Here is a 17406-nt window from a genome sequence, read left to right as displayed (position 1 = left end):
TGCAGCAAAACCCTAACGGAACTAGCCTCAGCCATTAGAAACAAGAGATTTCCCACATCCGCCATCGAAACCCACACGAAAAACTCTAAAGCCACCGTCGAAGAACTCAAGAACACACTGGAAAGCTCCTTAAAAGCAGATATTCAAGAGATGATGTCACTGCTCGTCATTGTATCCGTGGTCGCAGACATCATCAAAAGCGTCGAGGAAATTTCGGCGTCAGTTTATGGACCCTCCCACTTCCCAAGAAGCGCATTCCAGAAAACGAAATCCTCAACTCCGCTTCTTCGCCGTGGAATTGTGAAACCCGTGAGCTCTTTTGAGGACTGTGATAATGGCATCGTCATCGAACTATATATATATATATATATATATATATATATATATATATATATATATATAAATTGTAAGCATGCGTGCATATAAACTCTCTAATTATTATATCCTTAGTTTCTGTCATGATAATGCATGCAACAAGATTTTGTATGCATATGGTACTTCTGAATTCTCATTTCATATTATTATTAAATTTATTATGGCCCATTTGTATATTCTCCGCGCAAGATAAAATATTAGATTAATTAATTATTATATATAATTGGTCCCTCCATGCATAGACTAGACTATTTTCAAAATTATTTGTAATAAATTAGGGTATCCGCTACCATTAAAATAATAACTGGTTTTTTGTAACATATTAGTTACATTTATTAGCAATCTCCTCATACGGTTTCGTGGATTTATATCCATAGAGCAGATCGACTCGGTCCATACTCGAGTGTTTTTTAGAATGTGCTGGTTTTTATAAGTTGAAGATTTTTAACCCCAAATTTGGCTGGTTGCCAACTGGGCCGGCCCAAAATATAAAGAAACCCTCTTCTGCTATCATTTCGGCGGGGAAACGATCGAAACTCAAATTTTAGAGCATTACACATACGATTTTCCCGAATCTCAATCATCCACAAATCAAACGACGAGACAGTGTTGGCAAATAAATCGGAGCGATGCAATCGAAAATTAGCAATTTCTTCAAATCCTCTCCTTCTCTCCGGCAGAAATCTATCGACCGAGCTTCCGATTTCGATTACTTAGTTGGCTTTGGCGACGAAAATTTGACTAAAGAGCCAGATATCACTGTCACGTGCAAACGAAAGGAACCACACTCCAATAAGTAAGTACTCAAAACCGGTTTTTGTTGGGATCTAGTTAATGTAAAAGTATACGATGCCTTCCGCATTTTTATTCTTTTTGGATTTTGTTGTGTTTGCTTGAAATTAAATATTTGCGTTACTGCATTTTCGGGTTCATTCATTTTAACTAGTTTTCTATGTTGGGTAAAAGTTTTTGGTATCTAAAGTAATTTTCGCCATTTTTTAGAAAGGAAAGCAGAATCAATTGCTGTCAGTAACTGTGAGTTGATCAAGGCTTTTCAGTTATTCTTTTGCTCATGAAGAACTATTGTTTTCTTCAAGTTTTTATTGTGCATTAGTTGCACCCTATTTTGGATACGGGTTGGCTATGCCAAACAATCCCTTTGGCCTGTACTTAGTATACCCATATAACAGCATGCGATCTTATATTAAATATATGCATATGCTAAACTATCAACTTTACCGTGTTCATTAATATTTTCTTGGATTTGTAGTGAGAATAATAATGCATCAAATCTGAAGGCATCGAAGGAACAGGATTCTGAGGGGAAAATGGACAAAATTGGGATGGTTAAGTGTAAAAATGTTTTGAACAAAAGAAATTATGCCCAGCTATACTTGGAGGTCGGGCAGTCTGATTTTCTATTACATACATGTAAAACATGTGGGTTCAAGTATTCTACTGGGGATGAAGGTGATGAGAAGGTTCACAAGACATTTCACAAGAATTACACTCATGGGATCTTTTTCAAGGTTGCAACAAACGGTTTGCATGATCAATTGTGTATCTACGGTTCACATTAATGGTTTTATCACTTGATTTAAATGATATCACTTATTTAATTATTTTTATCATTTCAAGGGTTGGTGCAGTGAAAGGATTATTGATTCCCTTCAAAAAGGACGTGTAATTTTGGTGCAAGAGGATGATCCTGTCTCACATCAGAACAAGGTTGCCCAAGGCTAAACTTTTCGCTGATTGCATGACTTGTTTTTGGTAAAGTTTATTTTCTTTTCCATGATGTATAGCGGCATTCCACTTTTCAGGTTCGGGATGTTGTGCACATGATGGAGATGGAGCACGGAGAGGGGTGGATACTTCATAAGCAGTGTAAGGTTGCAAGTTGATTGAACCCTGGATATATTTCTCCCCATTTTTTGTTTAGATTCTTTATAATTCTTGTCTCTTAGGCTACGTTTGGTTGGAAGGATAGGATAAACTAATGATTAGTAGGTAAATGATAAAAAAAATGATTGTGGTAGGATGGATTAATATGGGGTAAAATAATATTATGTTTGGTAAGATTTTTAAGTGTAGGATAATTTTGAATTTTTTGATGAAAAGACGAAATTGCCCTTCCCCTTCGCGGCGACGGTGACGGCGTCAATGGCGGCGGCGGCCGGAAATGGTCCGCCGGAAACGACCGGCGGGGGGCTGCGGCCGGAAACGGCCGGCCGGAAATTTCGACCGGCGCCGGCGGTCGGCCGGTGAGTTTAATTTAGGCGGGAAGTGGTGGTGAGTTTGAATTTAGTAGAAGGGTAAAATTGGAAAAATAGGATGGATTAAGAGTAGGATAAATAATCCTAGGGGGTGAGGAGGTATTGTTTTAACCTACCTAATATAACCTAATCATTCATAGGAAGAATAAGGTGAGTTAAATAATCACACGTACCAAACGAGGGATAAAGTAGGTTAAATAATATAAACCTACTTTATCCCTCAAACCAAATGGGGCCTTACAGTTTTATTAGCTCCCAGTGTCAACTTTTCTGATTTATTCTCGTTGTCGAGGATTCTTGGTTTGATTGTTTTGTTTATCTGGTCCTTATTATATAACCCAAGTGTGCGGTTAGTTTCTCTACAGGATGGGTTAAAAGTATTTTTTTTTTCTGTTGAGTTAACTCGCAAATTTTTTTTCAACTCTTTTGCTTGCAAGTTGCAACTGGAGAGATACGTTATGCATTGTTTGTGATAGCAGGTATATATGTTTGTTTCATCCCAACGGATATCAGGATGTCTTGTAGCTGAACCAATAGAGAGAGCTCACAAAATAATCCCAGGCTCGGTATCTGAAAAATGCAAAAACGTCCCTGCAAAAGAAACAAGAAGTTCAGTTGCACTTGTATTTGGCGGTGTTAGTCTTCAGAGGGAAATAATGATAAAAAATTCTGATAAACGTTATGAAGAAGGGAGCCTTGATGGAGTAATTTTATGCGAGAAGGGTGATGTGCCTGTTGCTTGTGGGATTAGAGCCATTTGGGTTGCTCCCTGTAACAGAAGAAAGCACATAGCCTCTTTTCTACTTGATGCTGCAAGGTACTTTAGGACTGGTGTTTAGCAAAAATGATGGCTTTAATACTTGCCATCAATTGTCATCAGAGTTGGAGGCAAATGAAACCATCTGATTTTTGAGGTTTTTGTACTTAGAATCAGATTGAATACAACTCGGGATCCTGAGTCATATTGCTGGCTTGTACATGATAGAGCTTGGAATAAAGCTCCAAAAAACAACAGTTCCAGCCCAAACCCAATCATAATGATAATGGGAGTCAAATTCCAGTTCAAAATAGTTCTTTCCTCAAACTGTGCTCGAACGAATTACTTGAGATTTTAGCGTAAACACAAATATAAAAATTTAAGTGATATTCAATATAATCATGCCGGCAACTGTCGAAGAAGTAGTTGATTTGCGCCATTGATATGCATGCCATGAGAAATGTGGGATGCCGCTAGAATTCTTTTCTGCATGAATCTATAGACATTTTATAAATGATTTTTTTTTTCTTTCTTTATTATTTCTAACAATGCCTCCCTGTCTATATATCCCGCCTCCAGGAAAAGTTTCTGCACCGGCGTATATCTCGAGCAAATGCAATTGGCGTTATCTCAACCCACCTCACTTGGGAAGGCTTTCATATCCAGTTATACTAGGACCACTTCTTTCTTGGTGTATACAACAAGTAATGGCGAATAAGAGACGATTAAACAAGTGTACAAGTACAACACATGGTAGGATCTGTCAACACCTTTGTTTCTACTTATGATTTCAGAAAGTTGCATTGTTTCAGGATTCTTGTAACTTCTAATAATCGTGGTCTTTAAAGAGGTTAGAATTAAGCAACCTACTGAATTGCTAACACATCCTGTCTGTTTTGTGGTAGTTTAAGAAGGGTATACGGTGTACCACTTCTAGTTCAACTGCTTTTCTTGCTACTGCTAGTTCCTAGTCAGGCTACAGGGTTGACTACATATTAAGTCTGGGTTGGTTGGAAAATCCTCAACCGCTTTGTAGTTTCACAACCTCAAGAATTTTGATTAAAGATTATGAAAATGTGTTGTCAACATTATTTAATGTCATCTCCTTAATTTTCATCTTTTATGTTCTCAAATATGGATCATGCAATTCTTTTGTGAGCTACTAATAAGGTGAAATATAAATTCTTTATCAAAATGTTATATTAAATGATTCGTCTGAAATATAAATTACAATTGTATAAATAAATAGAAAAGATGAACCCAATTTTTTATATAAAAAATGCTAATTTAAAATTTTATATTTTCGTATTTATTGTACATGATCATAATACGAGAACTTTTTGTGATTTATTATTTATTGAATGGAAAAATATTTTAAACTATGAGATGAATAAGAATAAGACCGATATTCACAATAATAAAAAGTAATATTTTTAGCATAAAAAGTAATATTTTTTCATAGATGACCCAAATAAGAGATCTGTTTCATAAAATATGACCCGTGAGATCGTCTCACATGATTTTTTGCCAAATAATAATAATAATAATAATAATAATATAATTAAAAATCAGCAGTGGGACGAACTTGACTGTAGAAATAAATTCTACAACAGAAAACTATATAAATCGCATATTAGTTACCGCACCGCAGGCTACAGTCTTGCCATTTCGACGATCCCACTTCCCCCAACGTTTCGCAATTACGCTTCTTCCAGCCCTAGAGCCCGGCAGGATGATCCACAAATCTGTTACAAAAACTACGAAAATGGCGACACACGACACAGCAATTGTAACCCTAAGCGAGCGAGCGGCACTGATGAGGGAATCCATGGAGAAAACGCAGGCTATCACCGATAACATGGTGGCCATTCTCGGCTCCTTCGACCACCGCCTCTCTGCCCTCGAGACCGCCATGCGCCCCACTCAGGCACTTCCTTTTATTTTTTTAGCATGGCATTGAAATAATAATCGCTAGAATTGGTTTTTTTGCACATGAATGCATGAAAGTTTGCCGGTCGATATTTATGATGTGATTCAAGTTGTTTTGCTTCTCGTTTAGTTGAGAACGCATTCAATAAGGAGGGCGCACGAGAACATCGACAAAACGCTAAAAGCCGCTGAGATTATTCTTAGTCAGTTTGATCTCTCACGCAAGGTCCTTTTTTTTTCTTTGTTTCTTTCTTTTTAATGCTTTCTTTTTTTCTTTATTTTTTAATGTTTTGCTCCTATTTTTTTATAATTTCGTTTTGAATTTTTTATACGCTTCACTGCTTGATCTGTTGTTGATTTGTTTCTTATACTATTCCGGTTTAATTTTCTAAGGGAGACAACGAACTGTCATTGTTGTTATTTTGCAAGTCGTATCAAGTTTCAGTTTCATGTTCAGATCAATTTTCCTTTTTGTTTGGTTTTCTAAATCAGAGTGATTTTATTGCTTTGGTGGGGAGTATCCAAGTTTCCAAGCAATTGCAATGGCCGTTAAATTAACTAGAAAAATATCGGAAGTATCCAAGTTTTTCCAAGTAATGGCATAGGTTTTTGAATGATTAATGCTAGCTGCCAGTTGGAACGAACATATATTATAGAGGAAATGATCAACTTATCATGCAATATTTAAACCAAGATCCTCATTGTTCTAAAAGAAGCGACACTGCCGATAAAAATCTGTTGAATAAATAGTACGACGTACATTTATCATGTAAAAAGAAATCTGAATAGTCGTATATTAATTCGCATTAGATATGGTAAAGTATGATCATGGACCCATGGTTGCACAGAAGCAATCAAAATATTTTGAGAATGCTTTTTTCCTGGGAAGAAATTGATAAAATAGTCGTACAGAAGAAATTGATAAAATAGTCGTACATTTATCCTGTATCTTGCAACTCTTTTATAGAACCATGCCCTCGAACAACTGATCGTTGAGCGCTAACCTGGGCCTCATACAAATGTTAGATCCCCTTTACATTAAACTAGCATATAGGATATAAGCTGTTATAATGTACATTTTGTCTGTCTTTCAAGTCTTTTTAAACTTTGGGAACCGAAGTTCTTATTTTTTAGGTGCTGCACAAGCATAATAATCCTAAATAAGTATGTAGCTTGCAACTGATCTTTATCTCCATGAGTATTAACTTTCAGGCTGAGGCTAAAATATTGAGGGGCCCGCATGAGGATTTAGAAAGTTACCTTGAAGCAGTTGATCAACTGAGGAGTATTATCCGTTTCTTCAGTAGCAACAAAAATCTTAAAAGTAGCATTGGGGTAATCAACCAGGCCAACACCTTACTTGGAAAGGCAATCTTCAAACTGGAAGATGAATTTCGACAGCTTCTCACATCATACAGGTTCTCAAACCCTTAGCAATTATCTAAAACAGTTTATCTCTCCGTTTTTATTAAATTTTATGACAAAATTTCTATTAATCAACAGATGTCTCCATCTAGTTATGAGTCTTAACTTTTATTTTCCTTTTACCACAAAAAAAATCCTTTGCCACACATGCTCAGTTACTAGATAATGTCCAAATTCTCATTGAGCTCTATTTATTATCAATATGACTTCTTTATATAGCCAGATGGTAGTGCTAATTGATCATGCATGAAACTGTTGTTGACGTTATTTTAGAGTACTCATACGATCTTTCTTGGTGTATGACAGACTTATTTTAGTTGGTGGTTCAGTTCATAAAATGATTATTTTATGGTCTCTCATTAACATTTGTCTTGCAAATCAAATCCTGTTATTCATATATTCAGTATAGTAACTTTAGCAAAAGACTCCGTCATAAAACTTAATATGACTGCGAAAATAGTTCTGAAAGGATCATTGATTTAGATTAATGCATCCTACTCCCTGAACATGATAATTTTCTGATCAGGACTATTTTCTGGAAAGATGATTCCCTTCTAATCTCGAATATATATTTTCTGGCTACAAGATTTCCTTCTAGTCTCAAATAGATATTTTCTGGAGACAAGATATCTTCACACGCTTGCACAAATTATGAATTCTTTTATATCTTAATTTATGTCAATTGTTGGATGCAATGTGTAAAGGAGGCAAGTGAGATGTGTGTGTCATTTGCATTGTCTTATGAACCAAGTTAAGCATGCAATGCCAATTAACTGTTTGAAACTGTTGCTTGTAGTTGTAGACTCAGAAAAATTTGCACCTAATGCTGACTGTGTAAAAAATGTATATCCTCTATAAACAACCTTAAAACATGAGAAATTTTTCATCTTATGGGATTTGAAATAATTATTTTTTTAAGAAGGAATATGAAATAATTCTGATTCAAGTTTCTTGTTTTCAAATCCCCTCCATGATTCAACTTTATATTTTTATGGCTGTACATGTACATGATTATTAAGTTCATTCCTCTCTATGAACTAAAACTATTTGTAAATTTCTTGGTATGTTATGCTCATGCATTTTCAGCAAACCTGTGGAACCTGACCGCCTAACAGATTGCCTTCCCAACCCTACAAAGCCATCTTCAGCATCACATGGACATGATGATTCCAGTGGACCCAAATCATCTCCAGAGCATCAAAATAAAAGTTTGGAAAATGCAATTCGTCCCCCTCCGGCTCTAATTCCACCTAGAATTCTTCCTTTACTGCATGAAATTGCCCAGCAAATGATTCAAGCTGGTCATCAACAGCAACTACTTAACATATACAGGTAATCTTCTAGATTTTTCATCTGATTTGATTTGTTTGTGAGGACATTATATGGCCATCTCTAGTTGGAAAAAAACACAAGGTTTCTTCCCAAAATGATAAGGAAAGTATGAAAGTTATGTGAAATCCCAAAATCCTATAACGTGACCTTAATTAATAGTAACACTCTGTTGTTTTCCGAAATCATCACTGGGAAGATAGTATATGACTTTGAACATCAGGAAATAATTAATGGATTTTATTTCGTTTAGCCATAATTACATATTATAACAATGATAACAAATATTCTTCATGGACCACAAATAATCCTGTAAAAATAATCAAATATAGACTGCCTTGCTTTAACATCCCCCTCCCCCAGGACTAATTGTTGTCATGGTCATTCTGTTTAGGGAAGCTCGAGCTTCAGCTATAGAACAAACTCTCAGAAAACTGGGTGTGGAAAGATTGGGTAAAGAGGACGTACAAAAGATGCAATGGGAAGTTCTGGAGGCAAAGATTGGAAGCTGGATTAATTTTATGCGAATTGTTGTAAGAATTTGTACACAAACAATCTGCCTTTTATATGCTAATTTGACATTTCACAAAAGATTTGTTTCTCTTTTAAAACAGATCAAAGTTTTGTTTGTTGGTGAAAAGAAAGTATGTGATGAGATATTTGAGGGTCACGATACTCTTAGAGATCAATGCTTTTCGGAAGTTACAGCTAACAGTGTGACAGTGCTCCTTAGTTTTGGAGAAGCTATAGCGAAGAGCAAACGTTCGCCTGAAAAACTGTTTGTCCTCCTAGACATGTATGAGATAATGCGAGAACTTCAGTCAGAGGTAGGACGCTTTTCTTAATTGAAAAGAATCTCAATTTTGTGTTGAATTACTTCTTTTTATTCTTATGTATTGTATTTCTATTCTTTATTTGTTGCCTATTGGAAAGCTACCTTACTGCATGTGAGGATAGTCTCAGCATATGACGATGGGAGATGGTTTTCCTCAAGGAAAAAAAATCAATTTTTTATATGTTATCTTCCTGAGTATGCAAGTTTTGTGCACATAAATCTGTGAATTAACCCACTGACTCAGCATATCACGATATGGGAGGGTTTACCTCAAGGAATGAATATTCAATTTTTATATGTTATTTTCCGAAAATAATTATACCAGTTTTGTCCCGTGTAAATCTGTGAAATACACTGCTTGCAGCTTTACTATATTACTGCTCTAATTTGCTAGCATTTAAAACTTTGAATCGAAATGATTTTTAAGACTAGGAATGATAGGGTAATGGATTAGATTAAGTCATTACTTCTCTTTATTTTATTTATCATCTTACAATTCTCGTTTGCTATGTATTTGGAGCATTTACTTGGACCACTATTTTCCACTCCTTCCATATTACATGTGAACCACATTAAGTTAAATTCTTTCATCTTCTTTGCAGCTTATCCTTCTGACCAGAATTCAATTGCATTTTCTCAAAGCTTACTCTGAACACTCTAGCTTTGGATTTATCTTCAAAACTATTGTTGAGCGTTGATGCTTTGTCTTTTGTCTCGTTTGTCAGGATAATGCTGTCTGCTGAAAGCAGGCTGTCAGAAATTTCAATATTTATTTTCACAATATGGATGGAGATTAGATCTATACATATTCTTTGTTTTCTGTTGTGACGTGGATTGGGCTTTTTATTTTGTTGACAGATGGATACCATATTCAAGAGTAAATATTGTGGTGACATGCGAGAAGCTGCTGCAGTATTGACAAAACGTCTGGCTCAGACGGCCCAGGAAACATTTAGTGATTTTGAGGAAGCAGTTGAAAAAGATGCTACAAAAACTGCTGTTCTAGATGGAACAGTCCATCCTCTAACCAGCTATGTAATTAACTATGTGAAGTTTCTGTTTGAGTAAGTTCTTACAGATGAATTTTTTTACGGCAAAACACTATATGAAGTCTTTACTTTAAGCCAACGACGTGCATTACACACAGCACAAATCCAGTACCCAAGTCTTAAATGCCCAAACGGCTCCATCACTTGTATTTCTTGTTGATCTCAGCTATCAATCAACTCTAAAGCTACTCTTCGGAGAGTTTGGAGATGGTGATGTGGAAGAGCAGTTGGCTTCTATAACAACACGTGTAATGCAGGCTCTTCAAAGTAATCTTGATGGCAAATCCAAATTATATAAAGATCCATCTTTAACTCAATTATTTCTGATGAACAATATTCACTATATTGTAAGATCTGTGCGCAGGTAAGAGGTTAATTCCCACGTGATACGGGATATTCAGACTTAATAGAAAATAAACCATCCCTGATGCTTCATGAAATTTTATTCAGGTCAGAAGCAAAAGATCTGTTAGGTGATGACTGGGTGCAAATTAATAGAAGAGTCGTCCAACAGCATGCTAATCAGTACAAGAGGATCTCTTGGTCTAAGGTTTTGTAATCCTTATGAAAGTTTTTAGTACGTACATACAGACTCCAATATAAAATTTTGGTGCACTCTTATGCTAATTGTCTAAGAGTGTAATTCTGCCCTTGTTTAATTCCTGAATTTCTTTTAATACTCTCAGCACCATTTTGATTATTTTAACCAGCTAGGCAATATATTCTGTATTATAATCACTTACATTATTTGGTAACATTTTCTGATCCCGAGAAGTCCATACCTGCAGATTCTACAGTGCCTATCCATTCAGGGGCTTCAGACCGGTGGGAGTGGTTCTTTTGGAGATGGTGGCAGCACAAGCGGTGTTTCCCGCGCAATGGTGAAAGACAGATTCAAAAACTTCAATTTGCTCTTTGAGGAGCTTCATCAAAGACAGTCTCAATGGACAGTACCAGACAGTGAATTACGGGAGTCTTTGAGGCTCGCAGTTGCTGAGGTCCTACTTCCTGCATATAGATCCTTCATTAAACGTTTTGGGTATGATATTTTCATCATCATCCGCCCCAAATTTTATTTTGCAACTTAAATAGGAAATAGGAATCGGAATTGGCTCTTTCATTATGCGTTTAGAATTAACTGTCTTTGAATATTTTAATTCTCTCAGACCTTTAATCGAGGGTGGAAAGAATCCACAGAAGTACATCCGATACAGTCCAGAAGATCTCGAAAGAATGCTGGCCGAGTTTTTCGAAGGGAAGACCTGGAACGAACCGAGGCGATAGATACTAATGCTCTTCCTCCTAGCTTTAGATGTTATATTCACTATCAAACTGATGGATCATATAGATAATAAGAACCTTGTTCAATCTTGTAACATTTACTGCTCCAGTTTCTCTCTGATAAATAAAACATCATACGTATACTCGATTTATCATGTATTCTATTCAACCCAATAATCTTTCTATCGTCCTTCATTTTTTTAGGGGAACAAAAATCGATATTCTAAATCTTCCTGGTTGAAGTTTTCATATCTTACTACATTTCCATTTCAAAGAATGTAAGATATTTTCACAATCAAATACAAATTATTTACTACACGTGTCACTTATGTTAAGTCCCAGATTTTGGATAACTTTTCTTTCTTCAATGGTCGTATCCAATATATCTGCAATGGTGGTCCAAATTAATCGTTCCATCTCAAGTTTGACTCACCCTAAAAACCAGGCCAAGCCATTTATAAACAGTTGACTCTCCATCCTCCCACACCAATTATTCCGTTGACCACATCGTTTCATTACCACCTTTTATCCTCCCAACACATATTTTAAACCATCACCAAATATTAGTTATTACAAATTCTTCAAACCCAATTATCCTTATGATCCCATTTGCCAACTAGCTTCTTCTGTCTGCCTCTTTTCCGTTTCTGCTTTCGTTGGGAAATCACAGGGAGAAGAATCTAAAAAATGGCAACCCCGACTTCAGCATCGTTCGATCCAAAACAAAGAACGGCAATTGGATACCCTTCCATGGACAGATACCATCTCTCACCTTCACCTTACCCTCAAATGCATCCTGGATATCCCGTCCCGTTCGAGCCTCAGACTTTTCCTGCACAATCAATGTTTCACAATCAAGGGAGATATACCAATTACGCAGCCCAAAATTCACAATCAGCATCGTTCAACGGATACTATTATAAACAACCCTATTTGCCTATGATGCCAGAGGCCGACAAAAGTGTCTCATTTGGCCGTGTGATGCTAATCTTGATGGTCGTACTCGTTGCTGGAATGTGCATGATGAGCCTAGTCATGTGGTACCTTTTCGGTTCCTACATTCCCGAGTTCGAGGTCTTATCTCTCAATGTTTCGAACTTCACTGCCACAAATACTACCTTAACAGGGCAATGGGATGCCACTGTTGTGGTTTCTAATGCTAACGAAAACCTTGAAGTCCAATTCGATAACAGCAGGTCATCGATTTTCTATAGGCAGGCTATGGTGGGAATCACTACATTTCAGCCTTTGTTGTTGCAAAAGAAGCAAAGTCTCGGGCTTAACATAAGTGTACCTGCAGAACCGGTTGTGAGCGATGACGAGCTTCAAAGAATAGTGCTGCCAAGTCTTGCTCAGGATCAGAAAAACGGGGTCGTCGTTTTTAGCTTGAGGATGGCTTTTGAGGCTAATTTTACATCCGCTGATATGGTATACAGAAAGGAGGCTCTGAGGGTGTACTGTGATAATCTTCAAGTTAACTTTTCGTCGTCTGGTAAAGGGACATTGACTAAGGGATCAGGGAGCGAGTGTTTGATCCGCATACGTGACGAAGGAGTAAGCTCATGAACTCCATTGAAAAAAAAAATCATGTTTTGTCTTTCAAGATTTGTGTGTGTTCTTTTATTTCTTGATTCGACATGTTTGCTTCATTAATATTTTGGTATGTTTTTGCTAAATGGGCATGCAAGCAACTGCGTTGTAATTGATGTTTGTTTCTATGATGCAGTACTAATCATGGTTTAAGGACACGTATCTTGCTCTGACCTCCCTGAAGAAGTGGATTTTTCAAGGAAGGAAGAGACTTCATCTTTAATTTGACCACCATAAAACACTGTATTTTGGCTTAAATTTTGTGAAAATTTATGCATTTTTAGGATTCTTGAGATTTTGTTGTTGATGTTGAAACATATTCTGAGGTTTTCGCCCGGAATTTGTCTTAGCTTAATTAGAGCGGTCAAGCCCTGGGTTTGTTTCTTGTAGTAACGAAATAATTTTGTGCACTACATTTGGAAAACGCTTTCTATGGTTTTATTTAAAGACATCGAAATGGGTAGGGTCGTCGGACCTGGATGTGTTGATAATTTTTTAACTTGCCAAAAATGACGAACCAAATCGGTGCGTTAACCCATTTTAATATGTTTAGTTTTATTAGAAATAAATAAGAAAATATCGTGTTGATAATTTCTTAACTTGCTAAAATGATGGATCAAGTCGCACATTAACCCGTTTTAACATGTTTAGTTTTATTAGAAAAAAAAATAAGAGAATGCTTGATGTAAATCAAAACGTCATAAATGTCATAATTGAAAAAATTTATCAAGATTTATTGAAATATCAAAAGTATAGCCTTTAAATAGAAAACTAAATATACATAAATTATGACGTAGGCTCGATCACTTGAGCCGACTTTAGGTGGTCGTCCTTTCAAAGTGCAATGAAAGTCGTCAACCTAGACCATGGGCCTTCATGATCATCCATTCATTCCGTCCAGGTAAGTAGAAAACTAAAATGTAATATTATCAAGAGTTTGATTTAATTAGAAAACAAAAATTAGATAAACAAAACAAATTTAAAGATATTGTAAAGACTTATCATCAAATGCTTTTTATCTTTTATCCATTTTCCGATGTTATCGTAGGTTCAAGATTCAGTTTTTGTCCAAATTTCATCTAATTTTTTTCCCTGCTATTTGAAATTCTTAATTTAAAATTCGGAGGATGATTTCTCAGCAACGTTTACCGCGGTACACTATAGAATCCATACTTTAATTTAAAAGCTAATTAGCTTTTTGGATTATATATATTGGCCGTCCATGTCTTTTCTTAAAGAAGTTTATTGCATAACCTAATTAACCACCAAAGATTCCTTTATATATATGTATATATATATGGCAAAAACTTGTGTGAGACGGTCTCACGGGTCGTAATTGTGAAACGTATCTCTTATTTGGGTCATCCATGAAAAAATATTACCTTTTATGCTAAGAGTGTTACTTTTTATTGTGAATATGAGTAGGATTGACCGGTCTCACAGATTATGATCCGTGAGACGGTCTCACATGAGACTCACTCTATATATATATATATATATATGATGCTCACCCACCACACTCGTTTCCGTGTCCATTTATGAGGTGTCACTCATATATTGGATGTCCAATTTGGATATACTTCATCACATCTAATATATGAATATCACCTCATAAGTGAGCACGGCGAGTAAGATGGGTTTACATAGTATAATTAAATTAATATCTTCTTTAAAAAAATGGTAGATAAAAACTTAAGAACATGGCCAAGTAAAAATATGAGCAATTATAACAATGATTCAATAAAAGTGGTTAGAAAAAAAAAACTTTAATTATTTCCTATTATAGAATCATTATTGTACCTTGTAAACTGGACTCTTCATTAAGAATTATTATCATGATATATAATGTGGATTGCATTCAACTCCTTATTTTTAAACCAAAGTTATATTTATCAATTTGTTAGCAAATTTGTGTTACTTGTGTTTTACAATTTCAAGCTACTTATTACACTGAAGTTTATTCAACCATATAATTTTGTTCAAATTGGACATTCTCTACACTTAATTTTATAGTGTTCATGTCTAGTACTAATGTATATATGCATGCTAATTAATTTTTCAAAATTTAAATTAATTTGTCGGATCACCTAATTAAAAACCCTTACGTATTGGTAAGTATATATATATATATATATATATATATATATATATATATATATATATTACAATTTAAAAATTATTAACATATATATAACACAAAATTGGAACATAAAGTTTATTTATTTGCTTGTTAGGAAAATTAAAGTTGTGGCTCATACCTAATTATGCATGCTCGGTTTATCCTTACCAATATTATAACCCGTAGGTTAGGACAAGCAAATATTATTGAAGTTCAGGCTACAAAATGTCTAAACAGATTGATCCAGATAGTAATTGATACATGTAAACACAATCCATGTCTTGTCGATATGAGTTGTTTGTACGTAGTTGATTTCAGTAATGTTTGAACTTATTTTATGTTGTGATTTATTTTAACGATACTTTATTATATACTATTTTTATTATTATAATTATAGTTGTCACATTTTAGGTTCATTGTAAAGATAATTTTTACTCGTTTTTCGTTGTAATTAATTAAGTATTCTAGTCAAATTACATTGTAATAAAAATTAGAAGTTTAAAATGTTAAAATAACATGAACCTGTCGATGACTTGTAGCCTATTTCCCACCGAGGTCTCAAGTTTGAGACTGACGAACTCGAATTCAAAACTTAATTGTAACAATCTTGTTGGGTGCAATAATTGTCCTTGCTTGGTAGAGCGATCTAACCATGGTGCTTATGCTGTTGTGCGGTTTAAAAGATTTGAGTTGCACCATTACCACTAGCTATAGCTTTTGGTAAAGTGGTAAGCACTCGGTTCTACAATTTGTATCAGAGCCAAGGTCATGGGTTCGATTCCCACTGATTGCAAGAAGTGCAATTATTGGGAGGGTGATTGTTAGGTGCAATAATTGTCCTTGCTTGGTAGAGCGATCGAACCATGATGTTTGTGCTGCTGTGCGGTTTAAAAGATTTGAGTTACACCATTACCACTAACTATAGCTTTTGATAAAGTGGTAAGCACTCGGTCCTACAAATCTCCTCCTCGAATTGAAAAAATAAAAAGCTTGAATCTATAAATATATGATCCCATTCACATCCTCCATAAGCCCTCGACGTGTAAGGCTCCATTCATATCCTAGACATAGGCAGTTCACACCCACACGACATTTCTTCCAACTTACCCTTCCAGCAGAGCTCGAAAATCAGCCCCATGTCGGAGAAAGTATGCAACCACCACGAGAGCAAGTGGCGGAAATTCACCCCAAGATTGCTGTCCGGCCTCTTCATCTCCGCCTTCATAATCCTCCTCATCGTCCTCCTCGTCTGGGTAATCCTCCAGCCCAAAAAGCCAATATTCATTCTCCAAGACGCCACCATCTTCAACCTCAACGTCTCCGCCCCAAACATCATCTCCACCACCCTGCAGATCACAGTCTTTTCCAGCAACCCCAACTCCAGGATCGGCATCTACTACGACAAGATGGACGTGTACGCCGCCTACCACGACCAGCAGATCACTTACTTCACCGCTATCCCGCCTGTTTATCAAGGCAACAAGGACGTCAACGTCTGGTCCCCATTCGTCTACGGCAACACCGTCCCTGTGGCGCCGTACAACGGCATTTCCCTCAGCCAGGACCAGGCAAACGGCGCGGTATTCATGGTGATCAAGCTGAACGGCCGAGTTAGATGGAAAGTGGGGACGTTTGTTTCGGGGCGGTACCATTTACATGTGAGCTGCCCCGCCTACATCCCGCTAGGAAATAGCAAAGACAACGGAATTTCCATAGGGAACGCAGTCAAGTATGAGCTTTCACAGAGTTGTAGTGTTGGTGTTTGAGATCAATTTCATGACATCTCTTTTTCATAAATTTTATTATCAACTCGTATTAATTTATATATTTAAACTGTGAAATATATTTTAGTTATTCATCTTATAATTATTTGGAACTATTGTTGAGATGAGAAATTTAATTTCTTTTTTTCTATTACATCGATCTAGGTTTTTTGTTTTTTCATTTTAATATTAGAAAAAATCAGCGAATCAGACTGTTCACATTCTTGTTACGAAGCTACTTCCATACATATATGGTGTGATAAGAAGGACATCACACTATTTTTTTTTTATTTCGTCTATAATTGAGTCGGATTTGGTTTAATATTATATTTTTTTTAAAAAAAAAGAGTTTTAATTTGATATTATTTCCCTGCCAGGGGGGCCATTAGTGGAAATCAAATGCCTCGAGAGAGAGGGACTCTTTACGCTTTCTTCTAGAAAAAAAGAATATCAAAATACTGAATTCTTTTGGTTTAAGCACCTACAAATTAAATATATGTCCCGTTTTATTTAATATTTGGACTTAAAAAAACATAAATTTTACATCTTCTTGTGAATGTCAATTAAATATGAATATATATATATATATATATATATATATATATTTGTAATTATCGAATTTTATAGCAGATAAATTAGGTAGATCGTTCACGAATCTTTGACGACTAAAGTTATATG

At 35.7% G+C, this 17406-nt stretch overlaps 3 protein-coding genes and 1 non-coding gene across 4 annotated transcripts; 3 read left to right on the top strand and 1 right to left on the bottom strand.

Moving 5' to 3' along the window:
- The first annotated feature begins 871 nt into the window (after nt 1-871).
- On the top strand, nt 872-4444 carry LOC140804946 (protein CHROMOSOME TRANSMISSION FIDELITY 7-like). Its single transcript, XM_073161111.1, has 6 exons — nt 872-1171; nt 1646-1904; nt 2014-2103; nt 2199-2267; nt 3131-3468; nt 3988-4444. Exons 1-6 carry the CDS (start codon nt 1005-1007, stop codon nt 4124-4126), a joined length of 1062 nt encoding a protein of 353 aa, XP_073017212.1. The 5' UTR covers nt 872-1004; the 3' UTR covers nt 4127-4444.
- A 631-nt stretch (nt 4445-5075) lies between these two features.
- Nucleotides 5076-13116, top strand: LOC140805279 (exocyst complex component EXO70A1-like). Its single transcript, XM_073161534.1, has 12 exons — nt 5076-5335; nt 5468-5563; nt 6550-6755; nt 7849-8094; nt 8486-8624; nt 8706-8918; nt 9785-9990; nt 10142-10339; nt 10426-10525; nt 10764-11014; nt 11142-12810; nt 12983-13116. The coding sequence occupies exons 1-11, from the start codon at nt 5141-5143 to the stop codon at nt 11257-11259; spliced, it is 1968 nt and encodes a 655-aa protein (XP_073017635.1). The 5' UTR covers nt 5076-5140; the 3' UTR covers nt 11260-12810; nt 12983-13116.
- A 480-nt stretch (nt 13117-13596) lies between these two features.
- On the bottom strand, nt 13597-13755 carry LOC140806486 (U1 spliceosomal RNA). The gene has a single exon (XR_012112558.1). It is a non-coding gene; the product is annotated as a U1 spliceosomal RNA (small nuclear RNA).
- Nucleotides 13756-15935: 2180 nt separating this feature from the next.
- LOC140804776 (NDR1/HIN1-like protein 1) lies at nt 15936-16877 on the top strand. The gene has a single exon (XM_073160901.1). The coding sequence runs from the start codon at nt 16102-16104 to the stop codon at nt 16729-16731; it is 630 nt and encodes a 209-aa protein (XP_073017002.1). The 5' UTR covers nt 15936-16101; the 3' UTR covers nt 16732-16877.
- Nucleotides 16878-17406: the final 529 nt, after the last annotated feature.

This window comes from Primulina eburnea, chromosome 11, assembly GCF_022965805.1.
Source record: "Primulina eburnea isolate SZY01 chromosome 11, ASM2296580v1, whole genome shotgun sequence".
In the NCBI taxonomy this organism is placed as follows: Eukaryota; Viridiplantae; Streptophyta; class Magnoliopsida; order Lamiales; family Gesneriaceae; genus Primulina; species Primulina eburnea.
Note: the sequence above shows the minus strand (reverse complement) of the source record. Positions and strands in the feature narration are given on the sequence as shown.